This window comes from Ctenopharyngodon idella, chromosome 7 (genome assembly GCF_019924925.1).
Source record: "Ctenopharyngodon idella isolate HZGC_01 chromosome 7, HZGC01, whole genome shotgun sequence".
Lineage (NCBI taxonomy): Eukaryota > Metazoa > Chordata > Actinopteri > Cypriniformes > Xenocyprididae > Ctenopharyngodon > Ctenopharyngodon idella.
Window position 1 is genome coordinate 30,689,204 of NC_067226.1, and position 15,665 is coordinate 30,704,868.

At 35.8% G+C, this 15,665-nt stretch overlaps 1 protein-coding gene across 1 annotated transcript in view; it reads right to left on the reverse strand.

Annotated features, from left to right (window-relative positions):
• aldh1a3 (aldehyde dehydrogenase 1 family, member A3) overlaps positions 1-10,295 on the reverse strand; it is a 29,991-nt gene extending 19,696 nt beyond the window's left edge. The window contains exons 1-5 of the mRNA XM_051901574.1: positions 10,127-10,295; positions 9,624-9,728; positions 8,860-9,000; positions 6,943-7,072; positions 826-887 (exon numbers count right to left, since the gene is read on the reverse strand). Coding sequence (XP_051757534.1) covers positions 826-887; positions 6,943-7,072; positions 8,860-9,000; positions 9,624-9,728; positions 10,127-10,225 — 537 coding nt within the window. The 5' untranslated portion in view covers positions 10,226-10,295. The remainder of the gene's footprint in view (positions 1-825; positions 888-6,942; positions 7,073-8,859; positions 9,001-9,623; positions 9,729-10,126) is intronic.
• Positions 10,296-15,665: the final 5,370 nt, after the last annotated feature.

Below are 15,665 nucleotides of genomic sequence, written 5' to 3' on the forward strand. Positions count from 1 at the left end.
CCCCAAAATTTTGAATGATAGTGTATTTATTTACCAAATAAAAGATGTACATATATATTTTTTTTGACGGTTTATCAATACACATAAAAATTAGAGATGCACGGATACTAAATTTCTCCACCGATACCAATAGCCGATTATTCAGAGTGAAATCTGCCGATACGGATCACGATAGTTTGGGGGTTCTGCCTTTTATACCTTCTTTTAAATTAATGATAATTTCATTATAATTAATCATTATATTTTTAATTATTATATTTTGAAAGAAATGCAAATAAAAACTTTATTCTCTCCATTTCATCACATTAACTAAAATCTGAAGTTAAAAATTAATATTCCTTAACTTTCTGAAAGTTATCAATTCATATTATTACTATTAATATTGAACATCAAACTGGTTTCTTAGCATTTTCTTTACACAAAGCACAAACTCAGTGCATTTTCCTGCCCTCTTTTGATTGACAGGATATATCAGCCCTGACTATCAGCTGTTTTTAAACTATTGGCGATAGTGTGAAAATTCGCTTTTATCGGCCGATACCAATTATTGGCCGATATATCGATGCATCTCTAATAAAAATAATTAAATATAAAATTAAAATGAAATATAATTAAATCAAAAAAATATAATAATTAAAATAAATATAAATAAATATATAAATTATAATTAAAAATCAAATAAAAAAAAACTATAAAAATGCTAATTACATCTAAAAATACAAATTAAAAAGCAGGATGTACCGCAACCTTCTGATCTGATCCACAAAAAAAAAAACAAAAAAAAAAAAAAAAAAAAAATGAAATGGAAAATAGCCACAAACTCACCGGAATAATTGCTCCGCACACACCGATGGGCTCATGTTTGGTAAAACACACAAAGTTTTCATCTGTTGGGAAGAAAAGAAATGAGGAAGTCAAGGGGCACTAAACACTGTAACACACTAAGCTCCCCTTTGATATACAATCATTGTTTCCTTGGGAAGCTCTTGGATGTGACCATCGAAAAGCAAACATGAAAGACAAAGGATTGGGAAAAACACACAGCGACGGTTTCGATGGCCCACACAAAGCTCTGGTCAGGAAGAGTGTATATGTTCTGCTGCTTTTTTTTTTCTTCTGCTTTCACCGGAGACACATTGAAACGAGAGAGGCCTGAGGTGTGTGAGAAGTCTGGGCAGCAGTTCAAACCCGCTGCAGATCTGCTCTTGGCTTGGATGCACACCTTTGTTCACCCTCACTGGTCTCCTTCTCCCTTTGCTCTCTCTCCCAGGAGTCAGATAACCAGTCAGGGGTAATGTAAGGTAGCAATGCTGTTTTATCACATCTCTTCGCACTTGAACCTTTCCGTTGGAAAATGCCACTAAGATTGGCCAATTTACCACTTCCTTGTTCCAATGTGTATCCAGTTAAAGATTCGAGTGGCCTTGCTGAGTACTGCACACAATGAGTGATTATTAAAGGAATAGTTCTCCCAAAAAGGAAAATTCGGTCATTATTTTACTCACCATCATGTCTTTCTAAACCCTTTTCTATGTGAACAGAAGTGCCGAGGAAGATTTTCAGTGAACAAAATAAAGGTTTGGAACAACACAAGGGTGCTAATGAACTGTAAGCTAAAAAAATTAAAGCAAACACCTCTATTAAAACCAGTTTAAAACACTCACAAAGATTCATCTCTCTGATCCAAAACCTAGTATGCTGCCTATGTAGACAGTATTTTAAGGCATCATAAGCGGTAGGCAGCATGATCATCCTCATGATACTGTACCTTTTGAACAAATTCACATCACATGTACACTACTTAGGGTCAGAGAGAGTTTTTTTTATGTTTATTAAATAAGTATTTTATGTTCACCAAAGCTGTTCAAAAATACAGTAAAAACAGTAATATTGCGAAATATTATTGCAATTTCGAAGAACTGTTTTCTATTGTAATATATTTTAAAATGTAATTTATTCCTGTGATCAAAACTGAATTTTCAGCATCATTACTCCAGTCTTCAGTGTCACATGATCCTTCAGAAATCATTCTAATATGCTGATTTGATGCTTAACAAACATTTATGATTATTATCAATGTTGAAAACAGTTGTGATGCTATATATTTTTTAACCATGATACATTTTCAGGATTGTTTGATTAATAGAAAGTTCAAAAGAACATCATTTATTTGAAATAGAAATCCTTTGTAAAATTACAAAAGTCTGTACTGTCACTTTTTGTATTATAATTTTGTAATATATTTTGATGAGTTTAGTGGAAAAAAAGATATGAAATAAAATAAATTATTTTTTATGTTTTAATTTTATACATATATGCAGGACACTATAGTTCATTTATGTTAGTGAGGATAGCAAAATTAAGTAAACTGTGACATATTATATCCAAAAATTCTTCATACAGTGGACTACCAGTAAAATTGATAAAAAAATTGGAACCAAAAATTATTCAGACACTTTGACCTGACCATGTTTTGCTTAAGTGTTATCTGACATAATTAAGATTTTTTTTTTTTCTGACACAGTTTGACTCAAGATCTTGTCATATTTTATTACCATTTTTTTAAACTATAGTGAATAAACTGTAATAATGAATGAAATGTTCAAGGTGTCTGAATAAATTTTGGTTTAACTGTATATAGGATGATGTAGACAACAGACAATAAGGCAGCTTACTAGATTTTACTTCGCAACATACATTGAAAGCCATCCACTTAAAACTACAGCCCAGCAACAAACTCAGACATGCTGCTGACACCAGCGTACGAAACTCCCATGAACATGCGTGACATTTCATATATCTGTGCATGGATACGTGGGAGCCACGCCTGTTAATCTACCACAGCCGGCCTCTGCGAGACCTGACCTTCTCGTGTTTCCCCACGCTGCAATGTGTCGGGGTGATTACAGACTTGACGACTCCCTCACACAATGCTCATCTCTGGCTGGGATCAGCCAACGGCCCTTTCTAACTGATCCGACAGCGCTGCTTATCAAAGGTTAAATTTACACGGCATCTAGAAGGGGTTTATTTCAGTAAACTGTACGTTCACAAAGCCTCGCCCACCGACTTCCAACACCACGCAAGTTTCCAGCAGCAACTAATTAATCTGTCTGCACTAAAAAAATACTGTAATCTGACATATTGACAATCAATCAGAACATGTTTAATAAGCATTTATACCCAGTGCCACACCCATGTAAAAAAAATCCTGTTGCTCATTGCTTAACCCTATGAAGTCTACTGCATCATATTTGATGTGCCTCTAAATTATCAATTTGATCAAAACTTTGCTAAAAAAAACCCAAAACATTTGAACACAATCTACAGCACGCCTTCTGTCATCTGACTGATAGTTCATACTTTTTAGTATAATTTAGTATAAATTGTAGTATAATTGTAAAATGTCTTCCTTCATCTCGTGGTACATGTGTCATTTTGCTGTGAATTCTTTATAAAAAATGAACCCAAAAAATGAAAATTTGGTCATCATTTACTCACCCTCAAGTTGTTCCAAACCTGTATGAGTTTCTTTCTTCTGTTGAACACAAAAGAAGATATTTTGAAGAATGATGGTAACCAGACAGTTGATTGTTGCCATTGACTTCTATAATAGGAAATAATATGTTATGGAAGTCAATGGCTACCGCCAACTGTTTGGTTGCGACAATCTTCAAAATATCTTCTTTTGTGTTCAACAGAAGAAAGAAACTCATACAGGTTTGGAACAACTTGAGTGTGAGTAAATGATGGCCAAATTTTCATTTTTGGGTGAACTATCCCTTTAAGAATAAGTTTTATATCGCTAATAATAATTCAAGATGAACTGAAGCAACTTGATTATTCATACATGATCATGTTAAAATGTGAGTATCAAATATTATCCATCAGGCTTTTGAGGAATGTTTATTTGTTTATCACCATTGTATTGCATTGCATTATATGTTTTGCCCCCCACAATAAAAATTAAATATTTTTTGCTCAGTTTGGGCCTCTGAATTTCCTTCTCCTCAAGTATAAGCTCCATATCTTCCAATATCATACTATACGAGCCATAAAAGCTATCAAATATGATTCTCAACAAAAAAGATTTAGTTTAAAGGTTCATTAAACTGTTCCATTCTTCATATGTCAGGCTTTACAGGGTTAACACGACCAAATATCATATATGCATGAAAAAAAATCATATTTTATGTGCAGCTTTATCTAGTTGGGACCCTATGCAACGCCCATGGAACGATTGCCACCTCTGCGGGTGGAAATGTCAAATTGGCCTTATTGGTCTTACAACTGGCACGAGTTAATCCAGCCAATGCAATGAACCGTAAACAACACATTTTTCCAAATAAACACTTGAGTTCGGCAGTAGGCGGTTGACGTATGCTAATTGGCAGCTGTTATCAATGGGGAAATTCAAAGCGGCTTCAGTCACGCACCGTGTTCCAGCCCTCAAAAGAGCGAGATATTCTATCTGGCCGCTGATTCCCTGAACTCCAGCTCATCTGCGGCACTAGCGGTCGTACCTCAGCGATTAGGATCAGAGCCTCTTCCTTTTCCTTTGTGTGCCAGGGCTTTCGTCTTTTAACGCTTTATTTGAATCTAATCAGGGGGAAAGGAAGGAAAGCATGTTTTGTCTATTGAGTATCCTGGAGTGGCAGGAATGCTGGGGGAAAGGGAAGAATTAGAGAGGGGGATGACATACCACCCAGGGCTGAAGGGAACCCATCAACCCTTTCATGCTCATTAACTCATCACTAGTATGAAGAGGACATTAGGAAACACTGGCTTGGATGAGTTTATCATATCCACACCAGCTGAATTGAGAATGGCTTTTAAATTGCAATTCACTTTCTCGATTTGAATCAAATTTGAATTTGGTAGCACACAGGAAGCAGAATTCTAATTTAAATTCAAATTTAAAAGTGCAGTGTGTCATTTAATAAATAATGACTTTGTCCAAACAGGTTTCCTCTCTCTGCTATTAGTCTGCAAAACCTACAAATGACTTATGTGGGTCATTGACGAATAAGGTTTTTAAAAGTGTAAAAAAACATTATGGAGATACAATTAATATTAAAGTTTTCTTAAGTGTTAACAATGAGATTATGTAGTTTTTATAATCAATTAACACTGCTTTTGTCATTTTTTACAAGATGGACAAAATTTGCCACTAAAAAAGTCATTCGGTTTAACCAAAATTTCGGTTACCAAATGACACTTTTGGTTATACCGAAAGACGATATTTTCTAACAATGCTAACAGGCTGATATCTAGCTAGCTAGCAAAAGGACAACAAACATTTTATATTTAGTACAAGTTACAATATTACAACATTTTCCATGTTTTATAGCGGTTGTACCGAATGACCTGATGTTTCGGGACATGCGTATGAGCAAGTGAAAACATGAATTTTTCGAATAGTTAAGAGAGAGTTAGTTACTTTGCTTCACAATCTTTGTGGTCCTTTGCAGGTGTCTGAATGATGTCACATCCTGTCACATGATATTGAACGCATGACTTGATCCAAAATGATCCCTTTATATTGGTTACTCCGAATGACATCAATGAAATTCATTTTTCTATTCTTTTTCATAACAAGGCAACGACTTCTACACATAATTTTAATACCATTTTGCACTATGTTGATATATGATGATATAAATATATATATTTATTACATTTTAAGATATTTTAATCACAAATGAAATGGCTGTATTGACCTTTGGACGGTTAAACCGAATGACCTTCTGACACTTTAAAATCTTTAAAATACCTTTATATGTAGAAAATATAATTAAAACCTTTTGGATTCAATAAAAGAGATCCTGCTGTACTACATACTTTGGATGTCATATCTTTGTTTTTAATTATTATTAAGGCCTTTGGACAAAAAAAAAAAAAAAAAAAATGACCCGTCACGTCATTGACCCATTTACAGTTGTCCATCCATATTAAACTATTTTTCCAATTGAAAAAATAACAAAAATTTAAATTTATACACTATTGTTCAAAATTTGGGGTCAATAAGACATTTACTTTGTAACAAAATATTTCTATTTCAAATAAATGCTGTTCTTTTGAAATTTCTATTCATCAAAGAATCCTGGAAAAAAATGTATAGTGGTTTCCACAAAAATATGAAGCAGCACAACTGTTATTATCACTGATAATTATCAGAAATGTTTCTTGCGCAGCAAATCAGCATATTAGAATGATTTCTGAAGGATCATGTGGCGCAGTAATGATGCTGAAAATTCAGCTTTGACATCACAGGGAAATGTTTTTTTTTTTTTTTTTTTTTTTTCAAATTTAACCAAAAATTCAAAACAGTTATTTAAAATTGTAATAATATTTCACAATACTGTTTTTAACTAAATTTTTTGATCAAATAAATGCAGCCTTGGTGAGACTTTCAAAAATATTACCGACCCCAAACTTTGTACAGTAGTGTATACCTGCTGTAAGTATAACAACATTTCATTTTATTATAAATTATGCATAAACATGCAGTGTTCATATTTTCAGAAACATTGGATCTTTTAAATGCCACGGTTGCCACCGATAAAAACTGTATTTCATTTAGACATATTCTGTAATATTTCATTGTTTTCAGTGTGAAAAGACTTAATGTCGTAGAATGCTCTAATTTACCACAGTATTCATAATGAAACAGCCTAGAAGATTGAAATCATTAAGTTGCTTTGCACTAATGAAACTCAGCAATTCAGTAAATTCCTCATCCTGTCGTTTACCTTTGAATTCTAATTCTACGTCCTGTGATGCATCAACAGTTTAATTCAAATTCGCTCTCATGACTTGAAAATAAGCCAGTTCTAAAATTGAGAATTTTGCTCAACCCTGGTCCACATGACAGACAATCATAGGACTAAATAAATCAGCTGATTTGACTGAAAACATAAGTGACAAGATGACAACACTCACCGACTGGCATGGTTTTCCCATGAATCTTGTCTGTCCAGCCAGCGTAATATCTCAGGGTTTTAATGCTGCCGTCCAGATCAACAAAGAACGCATGCAGGAAGGGTTTGCCAGTGTCCATTGACTCTAGAGTCTAGAAACAAAAAAAAAGCGTTTGGTTCAAAACCAATTCTGAGAACATAAAAGCATAAAGTTATAATTTTATTACCAATCTGTTTCAAATAGGCATATTTATTGAGCATTTTCGAAAAGCATGCTCATTTCGAGAGCTACAAATTTGATACAAAACAACTTTTTTTTATGTGCATCAGAGGATGCCAAGATTTTAATGCGCATGGGGAGTTTATAGGTCCAGAAATTAAACAATAACACAAATAATAAATTCTGCTGCCCTCTAACAATATAAACAATGTCATCATGAGGAAAAAAAAGTCCACGGCTGAAGTCATTGGCAGAGTTCTTGCTCATGAGAGCTGTAATGTGGGACCCATCAGTACTGAAGTGGATCGATTGCCGAGCACACTTCTAAACAACACATTATGTTAAAGATTACTTAAAATACCATTACAGTTCTAAAGCATGATCAATCTGACATCTCAAGCTACTAACAGCCACCCAAATTCATCATACTAGATTGCTGGGTGTGTTTTGCATTTCTATACTAAAGGCGAAAAAAAAAAAAAAAAAAAAACCCTTTCAGAATCTGTTTGCGTGGGAAACATCCAAAACATTATGCATGAGTATAATTGTGAAATACATATTACATTTCATCTATCCCATTTGCTCAAAGTAGCTACAACTGTAAAAAGCACTGTAAAAGGCTTAATATAGATAAGGGAACGCAGTATAAGAAACAGATCATTTTAACCTCTTTTTCTCTAAATCTGTTCTTTATTTATTCTGTTCTTTATCTATGCAGAGCTCTGATATTCCAGAATCACAGGACATGTTTGCAATTATCAATCACATGCAATCTAAAAACATTACTTCACACACATCTGTAAAATTTCATTCACAAATGCGGCAACTAATATGATCTGGCAGCAGAACAGGGTGAAAACCAACTCAAACAAGGCTTTCATTATGTAAAACCGAAGCATTGTGATACTGTATAGAGAAACAAACAACAACGTGTCCAAAGAAGACAGTTTTTGATAGTTACATAGAGATAGATATATAGATACTAAACTTTTTGATGCTTTAATTGACAAGACTTCAAAATCAGACCACCGTGTCAACGCTCACACCTGCAGAAGTGTTTGACGAATGCATTCAGACAGGCGTGACAGCCTATCTACACAAAACAAACACAACACAGCCTTTATCATCAATGAAGCATCAAGTGTGCACAGTTTCATAAGGCTTTTTATGAGGCCTACAATCCAACATGTGTTCATTCCACCTCTTTCAATTGGACAGACTTTTAATTCTGACTGAGCTCAATTTGATATTTTCTGACTGAGGTGTTTACATGAAGTCTCTTCATTCTGAAAAAGATTTGTTGCGATAGTGATCAAAAGCCATTTTTAATATGAGTTGACATGAGCAAACTTAGGGCTGATCGATGAAATACATACACTTACAATGCAGTTTTGTTTGTGTGTTGTTTAAAACAGTGACTGATCATTTTTAGCATAAAAATTAGTGTGTATGCTAATTTAGTGGCCTAGTTGTTTTTTGTGTAGGCCTGTTATATTAATTTCTGCACTTTTAACACAAACAGCGCACAATACTATCGCTATTGGCAAATTTGGCCTTGAAAGTAATTAGTTTGGGATTGAAAATACAGCTAAAGTTGAGCAGAGTTCAACTTAATGTAAATGAGTAGCGACGCAAATACAACATATATAGAAATGGCAGGCGCGGTCTACATCGCATGCGCACGAGCAGATTTAATCGCGTGAAGAGAAGAGAACTCACCGCGAGCACAGCGCGCTCTCGCTCCAGCAGGTCCGCGAGTCTGTGCAGTAATCTGCCGCGGCTCGACGTGTCCATCCGCCTCCACTCTGAGCCTCTCTGCCCGGCCGCTCTGGCAGCTTTAACGGCCTCATCCACATCAGCCTGAACCATCACATGAACACTTTAGACTACACCAGAACTACATGACAGATCAAAGGTAAATCTATCATTATTATTAATTATTATGTGAAATTGCAGATGACAATGCAACTTTATCAATGCATTTAATCTTGTATCAATACCGTTAAATAATCATATCCATAATTCTTACATACCTAATTCTCAAACCAGACTTATTTGGACACAACTAGTCTAATTTCTTAATAATGCAACATAATTAATCATGTATCAGCTGCCAAAATCATAGTTATATAAAATAACTGCAATTACAAAATAAATACAAACTCTCAAATCAGTCACATTTAGGTTACATATTCATGGTTTAACTGATAATAGTGCAGTCTAATTAAACTAATATACTTAAATCCTGTATTAGCAGATAATATCTGACAAACCCTGAAAACATAAGCATATTCATTTCTTGCTTAATAATGGAATTTAATAAATTGAGTGAATCTAATTTCTTTTTAAATCAGCTGCCAAGTCACATATTTACATGAATGATTACGATTAATAAATACACAACTGATAAACATGACTCTAAATTCACTGTACATGCATATTCATTTTTTAATTAGACATCTAATGAGTCAAATTGCTCTTACTTTATCCGCCTCCTCGACGTCGCAGATTTTGACACCTGTTGCAGGGTTGACTGTAGGAAACTTCTTTCCTTTGATTGACGTATGCCATTCATTATTAATAAAAATCTGCAACAAATACAGTTTGTAATTAGTTTCACTGAAGTCTGTTTAGACTTATTTTAGAATTACAGCTTATAGACAAAACATGACAATGGGATATATGTGTACTGTATCCCTTTAAAATTAAAATGTTATATAAAAATAATTTTCACTGTATAGGGTAGTTGTTTTGAGGTTCTTTGAAGATAATATAAAGTCTTTTATTTGGGCTCTTTAACTCACCTGTACAGTTTTACTAAAAACTAAGTTCTTTGTAAAACTTCAATGACATGAGGGTCTAAAATCCTTCATTTTTAATAGTGAAGGCCTACATTTTCTCATAAATGTCCTTGAAAAGACACTACACAAATCAGACTAAAATTCCACATGCTCTAGTATTTCTTTTTACAATGAAAAACTCTTACCTTAGTGTGTTTAATCTCAGGGATTTTCACAGGTTGAGGCAGAGGCGGAGGGGATGTGTTTCGAGTCACCCCGTTCTCTATAGTCCCGTTCTGTGCCATTGCAGTGTGGTCGCAGTGAATTGTTATAGAGATGAAGATTACAGATCACTGTTGACTGAACATGATTCTACATCCAGCACACTTTATAGGAACTTTTAAAGGTCCTCCCCTTTTGGGCAAGTGTGCACTCCGCCTACCATGACAGAGTTTCTCGTCCCACCTGCCAGTGAATCAGTCTTTCAAACAGAAAACATGCTGTTTTCCAGATATGCCTTTCCGCGATGAATCAGGAAAGTTTTAGGAGATCAAACATTGGAAATAGCTGCGGTTAGGAAGTTTTAGACTCTCCAGAAGCCTTACACAAAAATGATTGGCTGTGTCTTTATGCCAGGCATTGGAGGTAATGAGTGTGAATTAATCGTCCAGCAATATTTACATTGTAACAAAGTCGCTTTGATCTGCTTGCGGAGGGACGGATTTGAAGCGACGGCGGGCTGGGCATCAGATGGGCCAAGGTGTGATGCGTTCTGATGTTCTTCACGAAGTTGGTTTTTGCACCTGGGCCTGGTGAAGTTGAGTGGAGTTGAATACATGCAAACAAATGCTTTTGTTCGGCGGGACAAAGACTTTCCCAGCTTTGGGCTCATACTCGGACACTGTTGCCATTGTTTCCCCTCCATTGCTTCTTGTCACTCTTCTTGTCAAAGTTTAATTAGGACAACGAGCTCTCGCGGGCCCATTTCTCACTTCAGCAGCTTTCTAAACACTTCCTAATGAGGGCAAGGCTCAGAGAGATCGAGCGAGAGAGGGCGTACGGGAAGGAACGCATTGGGAAGGGAAAGCAGGAAAAATGCAGTAAAATCATATTTTGTGCACTGAAACCTGAAGCGCACACAAAGATATCTGCACTTAGTATGATCATTTGTAAGTTGCTAATCACTATGACAGAAAATTAGAATACGCAAATGATCAATCAATCAATCAAATAATCTTGTCACATTTGAAAAACGCCTGAAAAACTTGATCCGGGGAAGAATCGTGGGAAAGTGGAGGCAGGTGCCCTCATCCTCCAAGCTTGGGTGCTCCGGTTAATTGGCGTTCCACACCTTTTAAATGAAGGTCAAGTCTCTTCTCCTCTCCAGGCTTCAACGCCGTTTAGCAGCATTACCCGGCTAATTGTAATGACTGCATCCTCAAAGAAACCACATGACTCTGCAGACTCTTCCCAAAACAGATCTCAATAGAAACGCTTTCAGCATTGCTGAATCGAAGTGACACAAGAATATAGAGATTTAGCTACAGAGAACAGGTGCTCCAACTAAAGAAAACAGTCACAGTTTATATTCAAGATAAATTCAAAGAATAATTTGAATTATGAAACAATATAAATAATAATATTCACAATCACAATCTGTTTTTCTATTGCTCTTGCATGTTAGTGATTTGAACAAACCTCTGATGCCAAGTAGTAAGTTTGGTGCTCATTCCACACCATTTGTGCCATGGATATGAATGATATCTAAAACTGTGAGGCGTGTTGAGATGTGTGCCGTTACTTTTTAAGCCATTGGATTTACATAAGCAATTGGTTTTATCATCCACTTGTCTGGTGGATGATAAAACAGGCAAACTGAATGAGGGATCCAGGCCATAAGGGTCCAAAAAAATAAATAAATAGATACTTGGGGATAGGGTCTTTTGACTTGAGCCAGTAAGCAACCACCCTAACAACTGCATAGAAATGCCCTGGCAACCACCCATAAAACCCTAGCATTATGGTAGTGGCGTTAGCCCAGACAAACACTACTCACATACACTCATCTTCAGAAAATGTAAATATCTAGTTCCTTACCATTCCCACAAATATGAATAAGAAATAAGTAAAAATGTAAATATTGTACATGTAAATATCAATTATTATTGTTATCTATTATCTATTATTAACTTGTCCAAAAATATGAAAAAATAAGTACAATTAATAGTGCTGTCAAATCGATTAATCACGATTAATCGCATCTAACATAACATATATAAATATATATATATATACACACACACACACATTATATATTTACAAACTTTTGTTATGCGATTAGTCGCGATTAATTGATTTGACAGCACGAAAAATTAATAAAAGTATCTAATACATTAAATTGCCCAAAAATATGAATAAAAATAAGAAAAATTAATTAATTCATTAATAACTGTAAATATCCAGTTCATTAACTTGCCCACAATATGAATTAAAAAACTAATTAATAAATCTGAATATCTAGTTCATTAACTTACCCACAGATATGAATTAAAATAAGTAAAAAAAATAATCAATAAATGTAAATATATAGTTAATTAACTTCCCCACAAATACGCTATATGGACAAAAATATTGGGACACACATCTTAATTATTAAATTCAGGAGTTTCAGTCAGACACATTTCCACAGGTGTATAAAATTATGCAGTCTGCTTTTACAAACATTTGTGAAAATGGATCGTTCTGAAGAGGTCAGTGAATTCAAGGGTGGTACTGTGATAGGATGCCACCTTTGCAACAAGTTAGTTCCTGAAATTTCATCCCTGCTAGATATTCCATGGTCAACTGTAAGTAATATTATTTGAAAGTGGAAGCGTTTAGGAACAGCAGTGACTTGAACCAGAAGACCACGTAAAGTCACAGAGTGGGGTCAATGAGAGCTGAGGCGCATGGTGCCTAAAAAGTCGCCATCTCTCTGCTGATTCCATAGCTGAAGAATTACAAACTTCCACTGGCATTAATATCAGCACAAAACTGTGCGGCGGGAGCTTCGTGGAATGGGTTTCCATGGCCGAGCAGCTGCATGAAAGCCTCACATCACCGAGTACAATTCAAGCGTCAGATGAAGTGGTGTAAAGCACAACGCCACTGGACTCTGGAGCAGTGAAAACGTGTTTTGTGGTGAATCACACTTCTCTGTTTGCCAGTCTGATGGGCGAGTCTGGGTTTGGCGGATGCCAGGAGAACATTACCTGCCTGACTGCATTGTGCCAAATGTAAAGTTTGGTGGAGGAGGGATAATGGTATGGAGGGGTTGGATGAAAATATTAACGCTTCAGTATACCAAGACATTTTGGACAATGTGTACAACCAGTGGTGTAAAGTATTTGAGTAAATGTAATTACTTACTGTACTGTATCTTTTTGGCTACTTTGTAGTTTTACTGAGTATCAAAGATATTCGCAACTTTTACTCTCTACTTGACTACATTTTTTGAATAAATATATATGTACTCTTTACTCCAATACATTTGTGATGAGTAATGCAGTTACTCCTTACATTTTGCATGGCACCTAACTTATTTTGCAGCAGTTTATTTCTGATTAAAGGTACTATAGCTTGTGTGTTTTGCCCTAACTCACTCAAACTTGTCAGCAAGCCTACTTTACGTGAATGTGAGTGCATTAACAGGTAGTTGTGAATCGCAGGCGTTTCATATTTGAGATGAGGACATTTGCAGCAGCCGCTGATGAGGCCGAAACCAGCATGTCCAGTGCACATGGGCTTTGACTATTTCATTTTTATAACATTATTTTATTTATCCGTTATATTAAAGGATATTGGTTTACTTATGGCCTTTTTGAGCTTAACTGAGACTTGAGTGTTAGTAGACATTTAAGGCTGTTGTGTCAACCTTGATTTATTGCAATACTGAGTTCAGTTTTATTTCAATTTTAGAAAATAAACATGTAATTGCTCTCTTCACAAATCAACTGTTTGTTTTTCACCGGCAAATCTCTTAGGTGTTGAGGGCTATTGAGCCTACATTCAGTACGAGTACAATACTTAAAGGGATAGTTCACCCAAAAATGATTTACTCACCCTCGAGCCATCCTAGGTGTATATGACTCATATCTTCTTTCAGATGAACACAATCAAGCGTTATATTAAAATGTATCCTGGCTCTTCCAAACTTTAAAATGGTAGTGAATGGGGCTCAAGATTTTGAAGCCAAAAAAGTGCATCCATCCATCATAAAAGTAATCCATACAGCTCCAGGGGGTTAATAAAGGCCTTCTGAAAGGAAGCAATGGGTTTTTGTAAGAAAAATATCCATATTTAAATCTTTATAAACTATAATCACTGGCTTCCGGTAACGGCTGTACATGAGAGAGTGACCTCTGATCCGACGCATGACGTATTGACGAACACGGAAGCGCAGAGGATAGAGCAAAACAAAACAACGGTCATGAATTAGAAGTTTAAAATGTCGGAGGATTTCAACATAAGAGAAGAGGAGCTTGAGTTTGTTGCCAATCCCTATTTGTTTGAATCGCGAGAGGCGTCTAAGCTTACACTACTCCTACCTACGTCGCATTAGGGGTTACTCTATTGCTGTAAATCAATGCATACGGCCATCTGCCAGTTATTATAGTTTCTAAAGTCTTAAATATAGATATTTTTCTTACTAAAACCCATCACTTCACTTCAGAAGGCATTTATTAACCCCCTGGAGCCGTATGGATTACTTTTTTGGGCTTCAAAATCTTGAGCCCCATTCACTGCCATTATAAAGCTTGGAAGAGCCAGGATATATATTTAATATAACTCCGATTGTGCTCGTCTGAAAGAAGATAGTCATATACATCTAGGATGGCTTGAGGGTGAGTAAAACGTGACAATTTTCATTTTTGGGTGAACTAACCCTTTAAGTACTGTTAAAATCAGATACTCTAAGACTTTTACTCAAGTCGTATTGGAACTGGTGACTTGTAAATTGTAATGGAGCCATTTTCACAGTAAGGTATCTGTACATTTAATTAAGTATGGTTTTCAGGTACTCTTTACACCTCTGTTTCCAACTTTGTGGAAACAGTTTGGGTAAGGCCCTTTTTTATTCCAGCACGACTGTGCCCCAGTGCATAAAGCAAGGTCCATAAAGACAAGGTTGGATGAGTTTGGTGTGGAAGAACTTGACTGGCCCAATTTTGCTGCTGCCCAGGAAAGAAATGCCCCATGGCCTGAGCCGATGGGATATCACTGCTAACTGAAGCCAGTGTCGTGAGTGGGTGAGTGCAGTGGCTTTACTGCTTTGGCAGCGGCTATGAGCTCGATACGGACTGACCATGGAAGCAAAGGAGGACCAGTCATCCTAAGATAACTCCCTCCAGGTGTTCAAAGGCCCAGACAAAGAGCCTTTTCAGTTGCCTTTATGAAAATGAAGAGGGCTCAGGCTTGTTGCAAAATATACTGGATAAAAGCGAAGCAAACACAGGCAGATACAGTAATATTCTGCTACAGCGGCTGGGACTAGATTCGATAAGGTCGGGCTTTGTTTTTAGGAGATAAAAATGAGCCAATTAGTCCAGCGAAGCATGTACAAAGCAGACTTGAGCATGTGTAGAAGAACTGTGGGCCGATTTAAGGATGGGTTGTCTTTATATACAAATCTATACCTTTAAGGAAAAGTCACAATTTACTCACCATAATGTATTTTTCAGTGGAAAGCAAAAGGAGATATAAAGA